The sequence below is a fragment of the Gekko japonicus genome, unplaced genomic scaffold (genome assembly GCF_001447785.1).
Source record: "Gekko japonicus isolate JY-2015 unplaced genomic scaffold, Gekko_japonicus_V1.1 scaffold108, whole genome shotgun sequence".
In the NCBI taxonomy this organism is placed as follows: domain Eukaryota; kingdom Metazoa; phylum Chordata; class Lepidosauria; order Squamata; family Gekkonidae; genus Gekko; species Gekko japonicus.
The window spans coordinates 1,600,442-1,616,723 of NW_015159713.1; the positions used below are offsets into that span (position 1 = coordinate 1,600,442).

General features: G+C 44.6%; 1 protein-coding gene across 1 annotated transcript in view; it reads left to right on the top strand.

The window, feature by feature from the left end:
• INTU (inturned planar cell polarity protein) overlaps nucleotides 1–16,282 on the top strand; it is a 49,879-nt gene that overhangs the window by 30,859 nt on the left and 2,738 nt on the right. The window contains exons 9-13 of the mRNA XM_015409910.1: nucleotides 3,391–3,444; nucleotides 5,369–5,431; nucleotides 10,645–10,863; nucleotides 12,558–13,022; nucleotides 14,658–14,755. Coding sequence (XP_015265396.1) covers nucleotides 3,391–3,444; nucleotides 5,369–5,431; nucleotides 10,645–10,863; nucleotides 12,558–13,022; nucleotides 14,658–14,755 — 899 coding nt within the window. The remainder of the gene's footprint in view (nucleotides 1–3,390; nucleotides 3,445–5,368; nucleotides 5,432–10,644; nucleotides 10,864–12,557; nucleotides 13,023–14,657; nucleotides 14,756–16,282) is intronic.

Genomic DNA, 16,282 nt, shown 5'->3' on the forward strand with positions numbered 1-16,282 from the left:
CTGGCCACTGTGATCCACACGACGGTCACCTCGAGGCTTGACTACTGTAACGCTCTCTACTTAGGGCTGCCTCTGTCGCAAATCTGGAAGCTGCAGCTAGTGCAGAATGCTGCGGCCAGGCTGTTGTTGGGCCTCTCTAGGCGAGACCATATTCGGCCTGGGCTGCAAGCGCTGCACTGGCTGCCGATAGCATACCAGATTCGCTTCAAAGTGCTGGTTCTCACCTTTAAAGCCCTGAATGGCCAGTGTCCGGCTTAGCTGAAGGACCGTCTCTTCCCGTATGTTCCCTCAAGAGCACTACGATCGGGGAAGCTCCATCTCCTGGGAGTGCCAGGTCCCAGAGAGATTAAGTTTGCCTCTACTAGGGCCAGGGCATTTTCGGTGGCGGCTCCTACCTGGTGGAATGAGCTCCCAGAGGAGATCCGGGCCCTGCGGGATCTTATGCAGTTCCGCAGGGCCTGCAAGACGGAGCTCTTCCGCCAGGCGTTCGAGTAGGAGCCGCCGCCGCCACTATTCTACCACCGAGGTGGCAAGTCATCGGCTGCCCTATAAGAACGGGGGCAAGCGGGCCCTGGCAAAAGTTTGAGACAGTGTAGTGGGAGACCACGCTACTGAGACAGCTAGCCACCAAACCTGGGGGGGCTGTCCCCATCTTGGATGATTAATATAAGTATAGCACCGTATTATTGGAAGGTTTTATTGTGATTTTAAATGTTCTATTTATTATATATTGTATTGTATTTTGCACTCGGCTTTGCCGCATGTGAGCCGCCCTGAGCCTTTGGGGGGGCGGGATATAAATCAAACTAATAAATAAATAAATAAATAAATAGTTCTGACCAACAGAGACCTGGACTGGAGATCTAAAGAACAGTTTGCTGGGGCTTGGGGTCCTTTTTTTATGGACAGAAGGCCCCACGTCTCTTGGGAATTCAACAATCCCTAGTTTGGATTGGGTCAAGATAAGTTTGAATCTTACTGGCAGGTTTACAGTTAACTGCTGCTATACTTCGGAAAGAAAAACTGGGGAACTTACTTTGATTAGGCTGTTGTGAACCAGATCTGCATAGGCACAAAATCAACTTATGGTGGGCAGACACCTCCGGGTGTGTGAGGATGTTGGGTGATGTCTTCAGCAAATTTTCTGGCTACTCCCCTGGATTGGCCCCAAATCACCCAGTAAGCTTCATCGACAGCTGCCCAAGAAGTGGTGGTATCCCCCTCCCTGAGAATGCTGCCTGAGTGGGTCAATGGCAGTGCCAGCAAGTAACATAAGGTCCTTTCAGTTCTGCTGCCCTTGCCCCCAGCAATCCCTTCCAAACTGGAAGAGTAGATTTAGGGGTCACAGGACCTGCATGAGCCACACCAGTCAGTGGGTTTCAGTGAGGGGGGGGAGTGAAACTGTCCCTCTTGCCTCTTCCATCAGCAGCTGTGTTGATGGAAGAGGTAACATAAAAACAGAAGAAGAGCCGTAGTGGATCAGACCAGCTAGTCCAGCATCCTTTCTCACAAAGTGACCAACCAGTTCCTCTGGAGAGCCAACAACAGGATAGAGGCCGAGGCCTTCCCCTGCTGTTACCTCTTGGCATTGGGATTCAGAGGTTGACTGCCTCTAAGCATGGAGGTTCCCTTTAGTCTCCCTTTAGGTAGGAGAGGTGATTTCAGCAGGCTTTTGCAGACCAAAGAGATGGGAGGGAACAATTTTGCCTCCTCACTGCAGTCTTCTGACCACCACCCCGCGCTGTTACTCCACATGGGACATGTGATCTCAGGAACTGAGTTTCCCAGGGGTTATTGCACAACTATTACAATATTAAAAAGTGTTATATGCGTGTGTAAATTTTGTATTCCCTTTCTGTGTGCTAGCATCACCTTCACATGCCTTATGTATTAAAGAATGTCTGCAGAGAAGGCACGTCCATTTAGGAAGTCACATATAATACCGTTTTTCAAACTATGACCCATGTACCGTTTTGTGCTGCCCATAATCAGCCTCTGTCTACTAGGCATATGACACTTTTGAATGCTCCTTTATTGCAAAAAAAATGTGTTGTTTTGACTAACTTGATAGGCAGGCAGCATTGTTATGGCTAATTTTGTTGTAATAATAATAATAATAATACTTTCCATTTATTAATCGCTTTCCCCAGTGGGCTCAAAGCGATGTACAGTTACTCAAATATAGACAAGGGACTAACAATGTTTGTAGGGGATAGGGAAGACAACATATATTCATTTTAATTGCACACGCCGACACTGCCCGGTGTAGAACGTCTTCTGGCTGGCTTCGTCATTTTCCGGCACGGCTGCTTGCTGGCCAGGCTCCAGGACCCGTATGTCTATCGCCACACTGCCACCGCCTGGCCGGAACGTCCATTGCAGGAGTTCTTTCTGTAGTCCGCAAGCTTGTTTCGCCTTACAAGCCTTGATCAGGACGTCCGACCGTCAGCTAACGCCCTCCCAGAAGGGAGATTCATGCCTAGTCTTTTCCTCCATCTTTTTCAGAGTACTTGTACCATTGTACAAAGTTTTATTTTTGTTAGGTCATTTTTAATTAGTTTAAAAGAGTAGTTAATGCCTGGAAATTGTGTTTGTCCTGTGTGGAGCAGGCATAAATTTACAATTTGTAGCAAGGAAGAATCGAGAAACCTAACTGTCTGAAAACCAACTGTGTGGTTGGCAATTCTAACAGCATTGGTTAAAGCCTGTTGTTTCTTGTTAAGACACCTTGTTTACATACTGCATGGGGAATGCCCTAGGCTCTTTACAGATTAAGTTGTTTTTTAGCACAGAGCATATTGTTGGCTTGAACCTACAAGAGTATTTCTCAGATATATAAATAAAGATGATTTCCTGTAAAACTCTAACCAGCAGTGCTTATAGCTGGTGAAGTGTACAAGTTTAGTGCTTCTTGGGTTGGACAAAAGTAATGTGTGAGAATGTTTTGGAAATTCCCATAGAGACAAAAACTAAATCCTCTGTGAAAAGATTTTTCTAATAACTCAGTTGGATACTAAAGCTTTGCCAGATTTCCAAGGAACCTGCTGCTTTCATGTTTTAATCCATGAAAAAATGGGATTGACATTTTTTAATGTTGAACAGTGGGTTTGGGGAGACTGCAAATATTTTTCTTTCATTTCTAGAACGTTAAAATATGCAACTGCTGGATGGTTTTCTTTTGACTTAGACCCTAGGGTGTAGCAATTTGTAAGAGCTTGATACCTGATGTTGCTGTGATTCCCTATCAGCATACGAAATTTGTTTTTCTCTGTACACTATGGAGCATTTTCTTTTAGCATGGAGGTAATACAGAAATGCATGAGGCACTCTGTGTTTACTACCAAATTTACTCCCAGTAACGTGTGTCCTTTTATTCCTTTCACATTTCAGGTGGAAATTGATACAGCTCTGAGTGACTTGGAGGCGGGAGACTTTGCAGAACTGGTAAGGATTCGGGTTTTAACAGGCTGTATTATACATTTGAGGGGCTGCGGTGGCTCAGTGGTTAAGATGTTGAGCTGCAGACCAGAAGGTCGGTAGTTCAGCAGTTCGAGACCTGAGTGCCACATGACAGAGTGAGCTCTGGTCCCAGCTCCTGCCAACCTAGCAGTTCGAAAGCAAGAAATTACAAGTAGATAAATAGGTACCGCTTTGGTGGGAAGGTAACAGCGTTCCGTGCACCTTGGCGTCTAGTCATGCCTGCCACATAACCACGGAAACGTCTTCAGACAGTGCTGGCTCTGCGGCTTGGAAACGGAGATGAGCACCGCACCCCTAGAGTCGGATTCGACTGGCTTTCGAGCAAGGGAAACCTTTACCTTATTATACATTTGTACTGGCCTTACTCAGTACACGTCCACTGGTATAACTAAACTGTTACATTGTTGGTGGATTATTTCAAAGTGGTATAATTATCATTCATGCCAGGGTTGGAGTTAAGGGTCATCAGACCCTTGCTTGGTGCCCATGCCTCACTGCCAGCTGCCCCGTATCCCTTTCTCCTTGCCACTACTGCCTGCCCTCTTTCTTGGCCCAGGGAAGGAGAGCAAGCAGTGGCAGTGAAAGGACGAGTGGCAATAAAGCCACTGCCACTCTCCATTGCCACCCAGAAGGTGAGGGTGCTGCTCTTCCTGCCCATTGTCACCACTTGGGAGAGAACAAGGGTGAGTATGAGTAGCAGCTACCACTTGCTTACCTCTCCCTCTAGGCAGCAGAGGGGACTGGGCACAGATGGGAAGCAAGTACTGTTGATTCCTTTCTACCAAGAAGTTCAGTTGGCTCAAATACTGTTACAAGCATCACTGGGAAAGTGCACTCATTTTCAAGGAGCGCCATCTTCCCAGAAGTATTTCCTAGGTTGGCTTCTACTTATCTTTTGACTGGGGGAAAAGAGAGTGAGAGATCTTCCTGGTCAGACCAGTTATTTTGTATTGCTTGTGGACTGGGTTTCGTGTTTCCTCAATTGTTCTGCTATCTTACTGTACATTTGGCTCCCTTTCTCTGCTTTCTGGCTGTCCAAAACAAAATTTTGGCCACCCAGTTGAACTGTCTTGGCTACATCGAATGAAGCTGACACAGCTTTCTAATTGATGGAGGGTTCCCTGACAGAGTTTAAGAACTCTGTTAGTGTGTGTGTGTGTGAAAGGGAAAATGAATAACATTCTGATGCTTTCATTAATAAGTATGTCTAGAATATATATGCTTTTCTACTTACTCAGCAATTTCTAGCTAATAGCAGAGCATACCAGTTTCTTCAGTAAACTTTAAACTTATGTCTAAGTCACTTCTAGGTGTTCTGAATAAATGGAATGTATGTGTAATCCTCATGGAAGAAATTGTAAAGCTCTTTTTCTATACAAATGACTTCATAAATAGTGAATTATCTGTATAGTTCAAATGTGTTTTATTAACAAAACATCAGAATTTACAAGACACTTTTTCACTAGCTATTTTTATGGCATTAATTGTAAACTTGATTCATGTTTCTAGAACATCATAAATCCTGAAAAGTTATGACTTTGCTGCTTGGAATCAAAATCAAGGCTCAAACTAGCAAAGTGTTACAACCTTTACAATCAGTTCTCAGTTTTTAAGAGCCACCTGGTTTTATAGGCTAACCTAAACTTTCAATCATTTTATGAGTTGGACGCAATTTGGCAAAATAGTCAGCAATGCAGGGGTGTCCTTGGACATCTCAGATGAAGTTTCAAACTTTCTATTCTGCAAAGTGTATTTATCACCAGCTGCTAGTCAAATAAAAAAGGCATCCTGAGGCTTGAAAAAATAACACTGTTCTTTCTAAGGCTACACTTGAATTGCATTGTTTGGATCAACTAAAAGCTCTGACTTCATTGTGCTTTGTTTGCAGTCTGAAGATTTCTATGACATGAGACGACTGTACACCATTTTAGGCTCGTGCCTCTTCTACAAGGTAACAATTTGAAAACATCACGGGATGCTAAAAAATGGTAACCTCAAAATACCAAGCAGTGGTGGGGAAGAAGTAGTTATTGATTAATTGTTGCAATAAATGAAACTATTACAAAACATCATAGACTTTGGTTCTTTGCATCACCTTCTTAGTAAATTAGGTTCTTGCATTATAATTAAAGGTTCCTAGGCTCACATGTTTATCAGGCTTCTTTCAAATATAGCCCTTTACACCCCACTTTGTTAATTTTTGTGGATTTGTATATCACTATACAAAACAGGCAGCGAAAGAAATTCTCAGAAGTTCCCCCACCTCAAACTTTCTTTTATATTGATGTAAGAAATACCCCATTTTTAATTTATACGTCTTGTCCACCTGCAGAAATTTAAATTCCCCTCCCCATGTCACTACTCCAATTTAAGTCAAGCTGCAGCATAATTCTAATGTAAAGCTTTTTAAAAAGCAGGAAATCTTTGTCATTATTTTGGCTAGAGTTCAGTGGCACCTTTAAGACCAACAAAATTTTATTCAGGGTGTGAGCTTTCGTGTGCATGCACACTTTGTCAGACAATGAAATGGAATTAGAGATCATAGTTGTATATATAGAGGGTGGCTTGTTAAATTAGCATGCAAAATAGTGAAGATGTTTTTTAACAGATAAAAAGAATTACAAACTTGGTTTCTGGTTATCATCTGTTTGGGGAGGGGAAAACAGCATAGGTAATAAATAATGTCAGAACTGAAGATGGATGTACCCTAAATTGTGAGTCATTAGATCCCATCCATCTCCTTTCTAGCATGGAGGCAAGCTTTAAAGCATCTTGGTTGTGTAGAGTATTTTCTCCATCTGAGGTGGAGGACAACTCCATGGGTTATTCCCACTGTGCCTTTAGGGAGGCAGGAAATGGTTTTTTCCCCTTCCTGTTGGCGCCTCCGGAATAGTCCACCTCTAGTTCTGTTCCTGCCTCTATAGCAGCGGTTCTCAACCTGTGGGTCACGACCCCTTTGGGGGTCGAACAACCCTTTCACAGGGGTCGCCTAAGACCATCGGAAAACACAAATTTTCAATGGTCTTATGATAGCAACGAAAATAATTTTATGGTTGGGGGTCACCACAACATGAGGAACTGTATTAAAGGGTTGCGGCATTAGGAAGGTTGAGAACCACTGCTCTATAGGGAGAAGCAGCATTGTCTAGCTAGTCTTAGCTGTAGTTTTGAAAGTATCCCTATTTTCCCTTTCACTTGCCTTTGCCTTGCCTCCTTTTCTTCTCTTCTCTTCCTCTTCTTCTAAGTTCTTGTTTCTGCTCCACTCTTGGAGTGAAGTCTTCAGGGGTCTGCTGACCCGAAGAAAGTTCGGCCTGCCGCGATGGCGGCAAAAGAACTTCCCAAGGTTTTTTCCTCGGGCGACAAGGGAGAGGTGCGCGCCATGTCGACGTTGGCGCGGGAAGACTTTGGGACTGATCAGCCTTCGCGGCTTGATCGTGCGTCCCCGACATCAGTGGCTGGAGCGGCAACAACACGGAGCCAGGAGCGTCGCCGCCAACCTGAAGAGGAAGAGCCCGCCATTGTCCATGTGTGCCTTCGGGCAGGCGGCAGCCATTTTGAGGATTTGGCTTCGAGCTTTGGACCTCTAACAGGAGCGACCCTGGGAGCCACAGGGGCTGAAGGAGGCCGTCTTTCCACCTCTCCTGCTCTAGTGCATCAGGATCAGATGCGGGATGGCGGCTCTCAGACGGGTAAGCCTCCTGAACAAGGGGTCCTGGTTCCCTCCTCAGACCTTATGGAGTTTATCAGACAGACCATTCATCAAGAGATGGCCCAATTACATACCAGACCCGAGGTTACAGTACAGCAGGAGGTTCAGCATCTTAGTCCTCCAGTACCTTGCCCCACTGGCTGGCCTACCAAGGCCTGGGCAGTGGAGGTCGTGTCTCATGGAGGCGTATCTCCATGTTCCAATCCACTCAGCCCACAAACGATTTCTTTGTTTTTGCATATATGGTCAGCACTTCCAGGACAGAGCTCTTCCCTTTGGTCTTTCCACAGCGCTCAGATTGTTCACCAAGCTGATTATCAACCCGGTGAGTCATCTCAGGGGCCAAGGGATCTATGTGCATCCGTACCTGGACGCTTTGTTGGTCCGGGCCAGTACACGGTCGGAGTCCATTCAGAACACCGAAAGGACCCTGCAGTGTCTTCGCAATCACAGATTTCTAATCAACCTCGAGAAGAGCTCTCTCAACCCGTCCCAGCGGGTAGAGCATCTGGGTGCAATGATCGACACCACCTGTAGCGCCCTGTTTCTGCCGACGTCCAAGGCTCAGAAGATCAGGGCTCTCGCCACGCAGGTTTACCACAGCAGGTCTTCAGCTCTCATGGAGTTGGCCAGACTCCTGGGTCTAATGATCGCCAGCATCGACATGATCCAATGGGGCCGTATGCATGCCGGACCATTGCAGATGTTCCTTCGTCCCCATCAACTAGACATCATGCAGAAGAGAACCATCAACCTGCAGGTTCCTCTCAAAGTCAAGAGAAGCATACTTTGGTGGGTGGACATGAACAACCTCTATCAGACAAGAATTACTATGTCTGTCACACCAAGGAGCTGTTCAGCGACGCCAGCCTCCAGGGCTGGGGGGCAACGCTAGAGGGAGTCCCAGTCCAAGGGACTTGGTTGCCGCCCGAGAGGTCTCTCGCCCGAGAGGTCCCTTCCGATCAGTCTGCTGGAGATGAGGGCGATTCATTTGGCTTTGGTCCACTTCATTTCCCATCTGCGGGGCCAACACATCTTGATGAGAATGGACAACATCTCTGCCAAGGCTCATCTCAACAAGCAGGCGATCCTGCCAACTGCACAAGGAGGCAATGAAGATTCTCTTTTGGGCAGAGAGGAGTGTTGCGTCCTTGAGGTCAGAACACAGAAGAGGGATCAAGAACGTCCAGGCTGACTGGCTCAGCAGGGAGACATTACAGGAGGGAGAATGGGCTCTCCATCCAAGTCTCTTCGACAGGTTAGTGATCCATTTCAGGCAACCAATACTGGACTTATTTGCGTCACCAATGAACCACAAGTTACCGAGATTTCTCACCAGATATTTTCACCAGGAAGCAGAGGCGACGGATGCTCTCATGACGAAGTGGCCTCCGGGCCTGCTGTATGCATTCCCGCCATTCATCCTGATCTCCAGGACTCTCCGCAGAATCAGGGAGCTCAAAACAGAGGTCATATTCGTGGCTCTGAGATGGACACGACGTCCATGGTTTCCAGCACTGCAGAAGATGTCGATTCTTCTGCCATTGGTACTACCAGTGTCTCCAAACATGCTCTCACAGGGACCAGTGTGGCATCCAGATCCAGCCTGGTTATGTTTGACCACGTGGAGATTGAGCGGGGCAGTCTAGCAGAGTTAGGATATTCTACTCTGGTCATGGACACCATCATGACTTCCAGATGGAAATCCACGATTCCCATATATAACACCACCTGGAAGGTGTTCGTGAGATGGTGCAGATGGAAAAAGGTGGCTCGCCGCACAAAGGGGAAAAGATGTCTAGGTCTACGATCAGTTCGGTCCTGAAGTCCTGCATCGTAAAGGCTTACCGGGCTTCGGGACACGATGTTCCCAGCGGCATCACGGCACATTCACTGAGAAGTGCAGCGACCAACAGCTACGTGGTCCTCCATCTCTACCTTTACAAGGCACTACAAAATCAACACTGTGGCATCTGCAGATGCGGCGTTCAGGAGAAGAGTGCTTCAGCACGTTGTGGCATTGGAGGAAGATGACAACCCACCTGAATGAGGGACACTGCTCAGGGAGGTCCCATGAAGATGTCCTCCATCTCAGAGGGAGAACAACCATTGGACACTTACCGTGAAGGGTCCTTCTCCTCTGAGGACAGGAGGACATCTCAGCCCTCCAAAGTGGTGCTCTGCACGGACTCTACCTTCCGACCCAAGATAGACTCCAGATTTCACTGATCACAGGAAATACGCTTGCCCACCTTTTGTCCTCATCCAAAGCATCCGAAAGTATTCCTCTGGCATACCTTAGATGTTAAAAGAGCTCTCAAAATGTACATTGCAAGGACAGAGTCTTGGAGAAAGACTGAGTCTATGTTCATCGGCATTTTCTCGCCGCACAAAGGGGAAAAGATGTCTAGGTCTACGATCAGTTCGGTCCTGAAGTCCTGCATCGTAAAGGCTTACCGGGCTTCGGGACACGATGTTCCCAGCGGCATCATGGCACATTCACTGAGAAGTGCAGCGACCAACAGCTACGTGGTCCTCCATCTCTACCTTTACAAGGCACTACAAAATCAACACTGTGGCATCTGCAGATGCGGCGTTCAGGAGAAGAGTGCTTCAGCACGTCGTGGCATTGGAGGAAGATGACAACCCACCTGAATGAGGGACACTGCTCAGGGAGGTCCCATGAAGATGTCCTCCACCTCAGAGGGAGAACAACCATTGGACACTTACCGTGAAGGGTCCTTCTCCTCTGAGGACAGGAGGACATCTCAGCCCTCTTGCTGTCATCTTTCTCTGTTCCTATTTTCTATGTGCTGATTTCTTCTCTCATTACTTGTTACTCATACTCTGGGTGTTCTAATCCTGCAGAGTTGGGTTGTTGCATGTTGAAGTTACGTTTCAAGTTATATTTTATAGGGCAAGTCCAGTTATTTCAGGCTACAGGCACTGCTTTCAGAGTCCCAGAACTGGAGATGGGCTATTCCGGAGGCGCCAACAGGAAGGGGAAAAAACCATTTCCTTCCTCCCTAAAGGCACGGTGGGAATAACCCATGGAGATGTCCTCCTGTCCTCAGAGGAGAAGGACCCTTCACGGTAAATGTCCAATGGTCATTTCTTGTCCCCAGAACAGAGAATTACATTTAAATCTGCCATTCCAAATTACATTACATATCCAATTATATTCTCAATTGCTAAGAGTAGTAAACTGAGGGGTTTTTTTCACATGCAGCTTTGAAGGCTAGATGTTTGCTTTGTTCGGGAAAAGAAGGTCCAGTTTCTCAGGAATCTGATAGATATATAGCTTGATTCCTGGCAATTTGACAGTGCAGAGCCTTTCGTCACTATCATTTCTTCTACAAAAATAACATGAACCAAAGAAAAAGTTGTCAGAATAAAGGCACTGAGTGGTGTACAATATCTCTTCACTCTACATGTTCTCTTTGCTTTTAATTCAGGGCTATTTGATCAGTAACCATTTGCCGAAGGAGGACCTTACTGATATTGCTTTATATAGCAGGCATTATTGCCTCTTACCCTTGGCAGCAGAGCAACGAATTAGTCAATTAGTAATATGGCGAGAAGTGTTTCCTCAGCACCATCTTCAGTCAAGTAAAAATTCGTGTGATGGATACAGAGAACCCGAAGCAAGATACTTTTTACTTATAATCGGCTTGGTAAGGTTTTCTGGGCATGTTTGTATCTTTTTAAAATATTGTGAAGACTGATAGAACACATGCTGTAAGGACGATAGTCTAAGGTTCTACAGGGGGTGAAAAGGACCTGCTGCTAAAAGTATCTTTTGTTACATAAAAATGTTTTGTTAGCAAATCTGCCATAGATTTTCTGATTTTGTTTATCTGATTGCAGTCCACAAAATAAGTGCTCCTGTCCTAGCATTTCACACAAATGCAGGTGCAAACTGTACATTACGGCCATGCTCACTTGAGATAATTGCAGCTGTGTAGTGCTTTAAATTTGGGCAGGCACATAAGAACTAAAATATGTGGATTATAGCTGAAATCTTGTATCAGGGCATAACTGGGAGAATCATTTTCATACATTTGGAAATAGCATATGTAACACTTTTTGCTTTAAAGGGACCAGGTTATTGGCCACAGGATTGTGGATACCCCATTCAAAACCTGAACACAAACAAATAACATTTATTGAAGAATGAGGGAAACAACAAATGTTGAACAACAGTTATAATGGCAGTTCCAAACTTAAGGCAAAAATTAGGGTTGCCAAGTCCCATCTTCTCCCTGGCGGGGGGATTTGAGAGGCGTTCCAGGAGGAGTCATCCCCAATGCGAGGATGTCATGCAGAGTGATGTTATTGTGTTGGGGACCCAGCACTGTGCACACAGGCCCCTGATCTTCCCCATCCATTCAAAGGGAACCTTCCCTTTAAACAGAAGGGAAAAAGGCGGGCGCCTGCCCTGCAAGGCATCTGGGGGGAGCCCCAAAAATCAGGGGATCCCCCACCCCCACCTGGGGACTGGCATCCCTAGCAAAAATAGAAGGAAGTCTTCTAGTCACTTGTCCTTACTGGATTGACAGCTCAGTCCAGAAGATTAAATGCCTCAGCTTCTTCTCTGGCTCTCTACCCCCCTTAGAGTTCTCCCCCTCCTTCTCCTGCCCTGTTGCCAGGCAAACCCTCACCCACCTCCTCTAGAGGGCAGTGTCTTTAGGCTAGGCCCATTATGCAGGTGAAAGCATGTTGCACAGTTTAAATAGTAAATAAACATATTTACAAGGCTTACGCATAAATTTAAAATCTCACAGTTATGGTGCTGGTCTCCTTAACTGAGAAGTACTTTTTTCCTCTTAAGCATAAATTAGGAAGATGCACATGGGGAGCTGTGTTAAAATGTATTGAGAAACATAGAATGAACTTACTGCCTCTTCTGCAGTTTGCATAATTGTCTTAATTAAATGACTGCAAGACTTTGGTCTTCAGGCATAATTAAGTCCAAAATAGTTTCTTATAGGACTGTTCAGCCCTGTAGAGTGGGCCAAGGTAAAAGATCATAACAAATGTAGACTCACTTGAGGCTTGTCTGGTGCCTGCCTTACTCTCATTTAGATATCAGCCAAAAACATTTCTTTTTACGTAAGCTCTTAACTGAGGGGTTCCATCTTGTCTTTATGGTTTCCTTCTAATTGAGGGCTGGCTTATGAAGGCTGCTGGGCATTGTTTTATGTGCTTTAATATCTTGGCTGTTTTATGGCTTGTTTTTATCCTTGTGGTTTGTATGATTTTATTGTACCATGAATTTTGTGAGCTGCCTTGCGCAGGGCTCTGAAGAAGTGGCATCTAAATTGTATAAATGCATACATTTTATTCTCCCATTACCTTTTTCTTGCAGAAGCACTTTATGCTGAGCGTCTTGCTAGAGGCAGGAGGCTGTTCTTCTAAAGCCATTGGAAAACCTGGGCCAGACTCCATCTATGTGGATCAAGTCAAAGCAACAATCCTTCAACTGGAGGGAATAGATCTCAGCATAGACGAGATATTAGAATCACCCTCTGCTCCACTGGTGTCCTCTGTGGACTGGTTCCTCCCCTCATCACGTGACAAACTGGAAAGCCTGGCCCCTTTGCCTCTCCTCAGCAAATGGCAAAATCCCTCACATTCTGTGATTTCACCAGCAAGCAAAAAAATGCTTTTTGGTGATTCTACCTTAAGAACACGTTTTACGAGTCCCTTACAGGGTAGTGGAGGATCCAGCAATGACGGTGACAATCCTGAAGGAGGAAGAGGGAATGTTAATCTGCATGCTGCACAATCAAAAAGTCCTGGTGGATTTGACAAAAGCAGTAGTCTTTTCAAGGTACTGTTGATTTTAAATCACCCACTAAACCTCTGTCCCTTATCCAGCAGCACTTCTTGAGGAGGAGGAGGAGGAGAGAAGAAATCAATTCATACTCAGAGTGCACCTTCCTAGTATTACTCCCTTTCAGTAAGCTGTGGCTGCAGTCCTAAGAACAGATTTCTGAAAGGTGGGACTTATTTCTGAGTAGAACTGCTTAGACTTACTGCCAGTGTTCCTTCTAAGCTGAGTTAGTGTGAGCTAGCTCACAGATTTTTGTCTTAGCTCAGGAAGGATGGCTTCAGAGCCATCTGAAACTAATTTATGCAGTAGCCAAATCACTCACTCACAACTTTAATGCCAGTAGCTCACAAAGTAGATTTTTTGCTCAGAAGACTCTACAGTTTAGAGGGAGCACTGCTTACTGCCTGTATTTCCAACTGATATGGCTAGCATGGCCAGGGTCCAACATACCTGAGGGACTGCCTTTCCCCATACATACCCCAGAGAGCACTATGGTCAGGGTCTCAGAAACGATTGACCCTCCCTGGTCCTAAGGAAGCCAGGCTTGCTACCACCAGGGCCAGGGCCTTTTCAGTGGCAGCTCCATACTGGTGGAATGAGCTCCTGGAAGAGATCAGGGCCCTGTGGGACCTTTCACAGTTCCGCAGGGCCTGCAAGACAGAGCTCTTCCACCAAGCTTTCAACTAGAAACCGCCCCCACTATCACCACCAACTCTCTGCTTTGATGGCCAGTTGTGTGAAGAACATCAAGAAACTGAAAACTTACAAAGTACGCCGCCTTGTATAAGTATAATTAGTGAAATATCGACAGCACTTATTAGTACTATTCTGATTTCGAATTGTTTTATGACGATTTTTACTTGTTATCTATATATTATGTAAAATGTTTTAATGAATGAAAGCCATCCTGAGCCTGCGTAGCGGGGAGGGCGGGGTATAAGTTGAATAATAAATTAATTAAATGGCTCTGTGGGATGGAGATCAGATACATTCTGGTTGGAAGGTTTTGGTGATAGTATAATCTGTTGCTTGTATGTCTTGAGAGCCCTTCTCACAGGACGAGGCCAGTAAATTATTCTGGTCTTGTCCAGTAGTTAAGGAATATTCAGCTGAGCTGTTATTCCTTCCATGTGTCTTCCAGCCCCCCCCACCACTTCCCCCGCAAAGATTTTTATGTGGTGTTCAGGCAAAAAAAAAAATGTTGAAAAATCCAAACTTGGCAATGCCTCTATTTCCTTACCGAGCAGCTAGACTACTAGTGCAGTCCTAAGCAGAATGACATCCTTCAGTGAGGAGGGTGTAAGTTTAGGATTTCACTGTAAAACATGGCAAGGATCAACTAACAAAAATTAAAAGTACAGTATGTGGATTTATGCTGAAATCGATATCCTGTTCCCATAAACAGTGCGAACTGATGTGTAATACTAACTGTGCCTAGGTTGGTTTTAAAAAAATAAAATAAGGAAACGGAGAAGCTTTCAAAAAATGATGTGACATGTCATTGAGCTGTTACAGCCCAGTGGATATTAGCAAAACGTGCCAGTTGTTCAAGCAGTCACTCTTAACTGTTAATTAAACATGAATCTTTGATTGCTTGCATTTTAAATGAAGTTATTCTGCTTGTTTTTTCAGATCACTAAAAAGAAAAATATTCTTCCAGGTCCATTTAATTTAGGAAGCCTGAAAAAGAACCTTTCAGTTAAGGAGACTGAATTGTACAACGTTATGAAGTAAGGAGTTGTTATTTTGTTGCTGTTGGTAGTGGCAGTGGTGCAGCCCTTTCCCTGTGTAACTAACCTTCCTGCCAGCTAAAAAGTAGTTTTTTATGGCCAGCCCCATACTGATTAACCTGGGAGTGAGGCAGATCAGAGTGGAGACTTCTCTTTTGTACTCCAGTGAAATCTGAATAAGAACCCAGTCTGAGTGAATAGGTCAGTGTACATTTTCCTTACTACTAATTAACTTTGGTCTGTGAATCTCCTTTGCTGGTTTTTATCATTTATTTATTTACAAAATTTGTATGCCATCTTTCTGCCCTTACAAGGGCCACCGAAATGGCTAACAATTTAAAAAAATACATAACACCATATTTTAAAATATTAAAATCAACCCTCCAAACACACATCAATAAAACAATTTAAAACAGAGTTAAAATACATACAAAACATAAAAACAGCAGGTAAAACATTGGTTAGGAAGGAGGGATTGCTTTTTGTTGGCTGCTGGTTGACAGCACCAGGAGGAAATTTTTATAGGTTTTATAACCTAGTCTTGTGGAAACTTGGGTGTTCACTTTGTTGTTTTTAATCGGTGCACAAATGTCATTTGAGGGAGTTTGTTCTTTTTGTTCTCATTGCCACAATTAAAGCTTGAGAACAGGACAGAGACCTTCATAAAAGATAAATGGGGGTCAGAAATACCTTTGGAGGTCTCTTTAAAATCCTTCAAGGGTTTGGGCTCATTCCATGCCAGTGGTGGTGGGCAGCATGAATGCTATCTGTCTTGAGGCTTTTTTTCTTCCCAGGTTATCCAGCATGTGGGCTGGACATTTCCATTATATCAGTTCAGTTCCATCAGATTGTCCCTGCCAGTGCTAGCGAAATGCATGGAATCTGAGAGCAATAAAGTTGTGGCCTGTTTCAACCAATTCCTGTGCTTCCTGCTCCCCATTGCAACTCCACAACAAACACAACAATACTTTGACTTCTCAGATGCCAAATCCTACTAAAATGACTTAACTTCAGCTAATCAGTGCTGCTTAGAGAGGCACTGCCAGCCTTTATAGTACATTAGGAAACATGTGTTACAGAATTCTGTAACATTTCCTTATTCCAATGTACTCTCATGGATTCCAATATGGATAGTATTGACCATTCTGATAGTTCAGTATTGTATTTTGAGTCACCTGTTTGTGTGTGTGTTTTTTAAAAGGAATCTATTTCTGATTTATTACATCCTCTATTTTTTCACAATAGTGCAGCAAATTTCTGTCTCATTCTTCCTAACTAGTGTTTGGGAAGAAGGCCTTATTGATTCTGGTAAAACCTGAGTCCAAATGAGTGTTTTTGTTATTAACCACATGCTACTAACTTAATCAAGCCACACATGTTGTCAAGCCCTTACCTGCCTGAATTAGCTTTCGAAACAAGAAAGCAGCTCTCTTTCCTGATGGCCAGTATAGACAGCTTTGGCTATGAACCACTGTATATATTTCATAGATATATAAACATATAGATATCTGGACTTGGTGGGCTAGA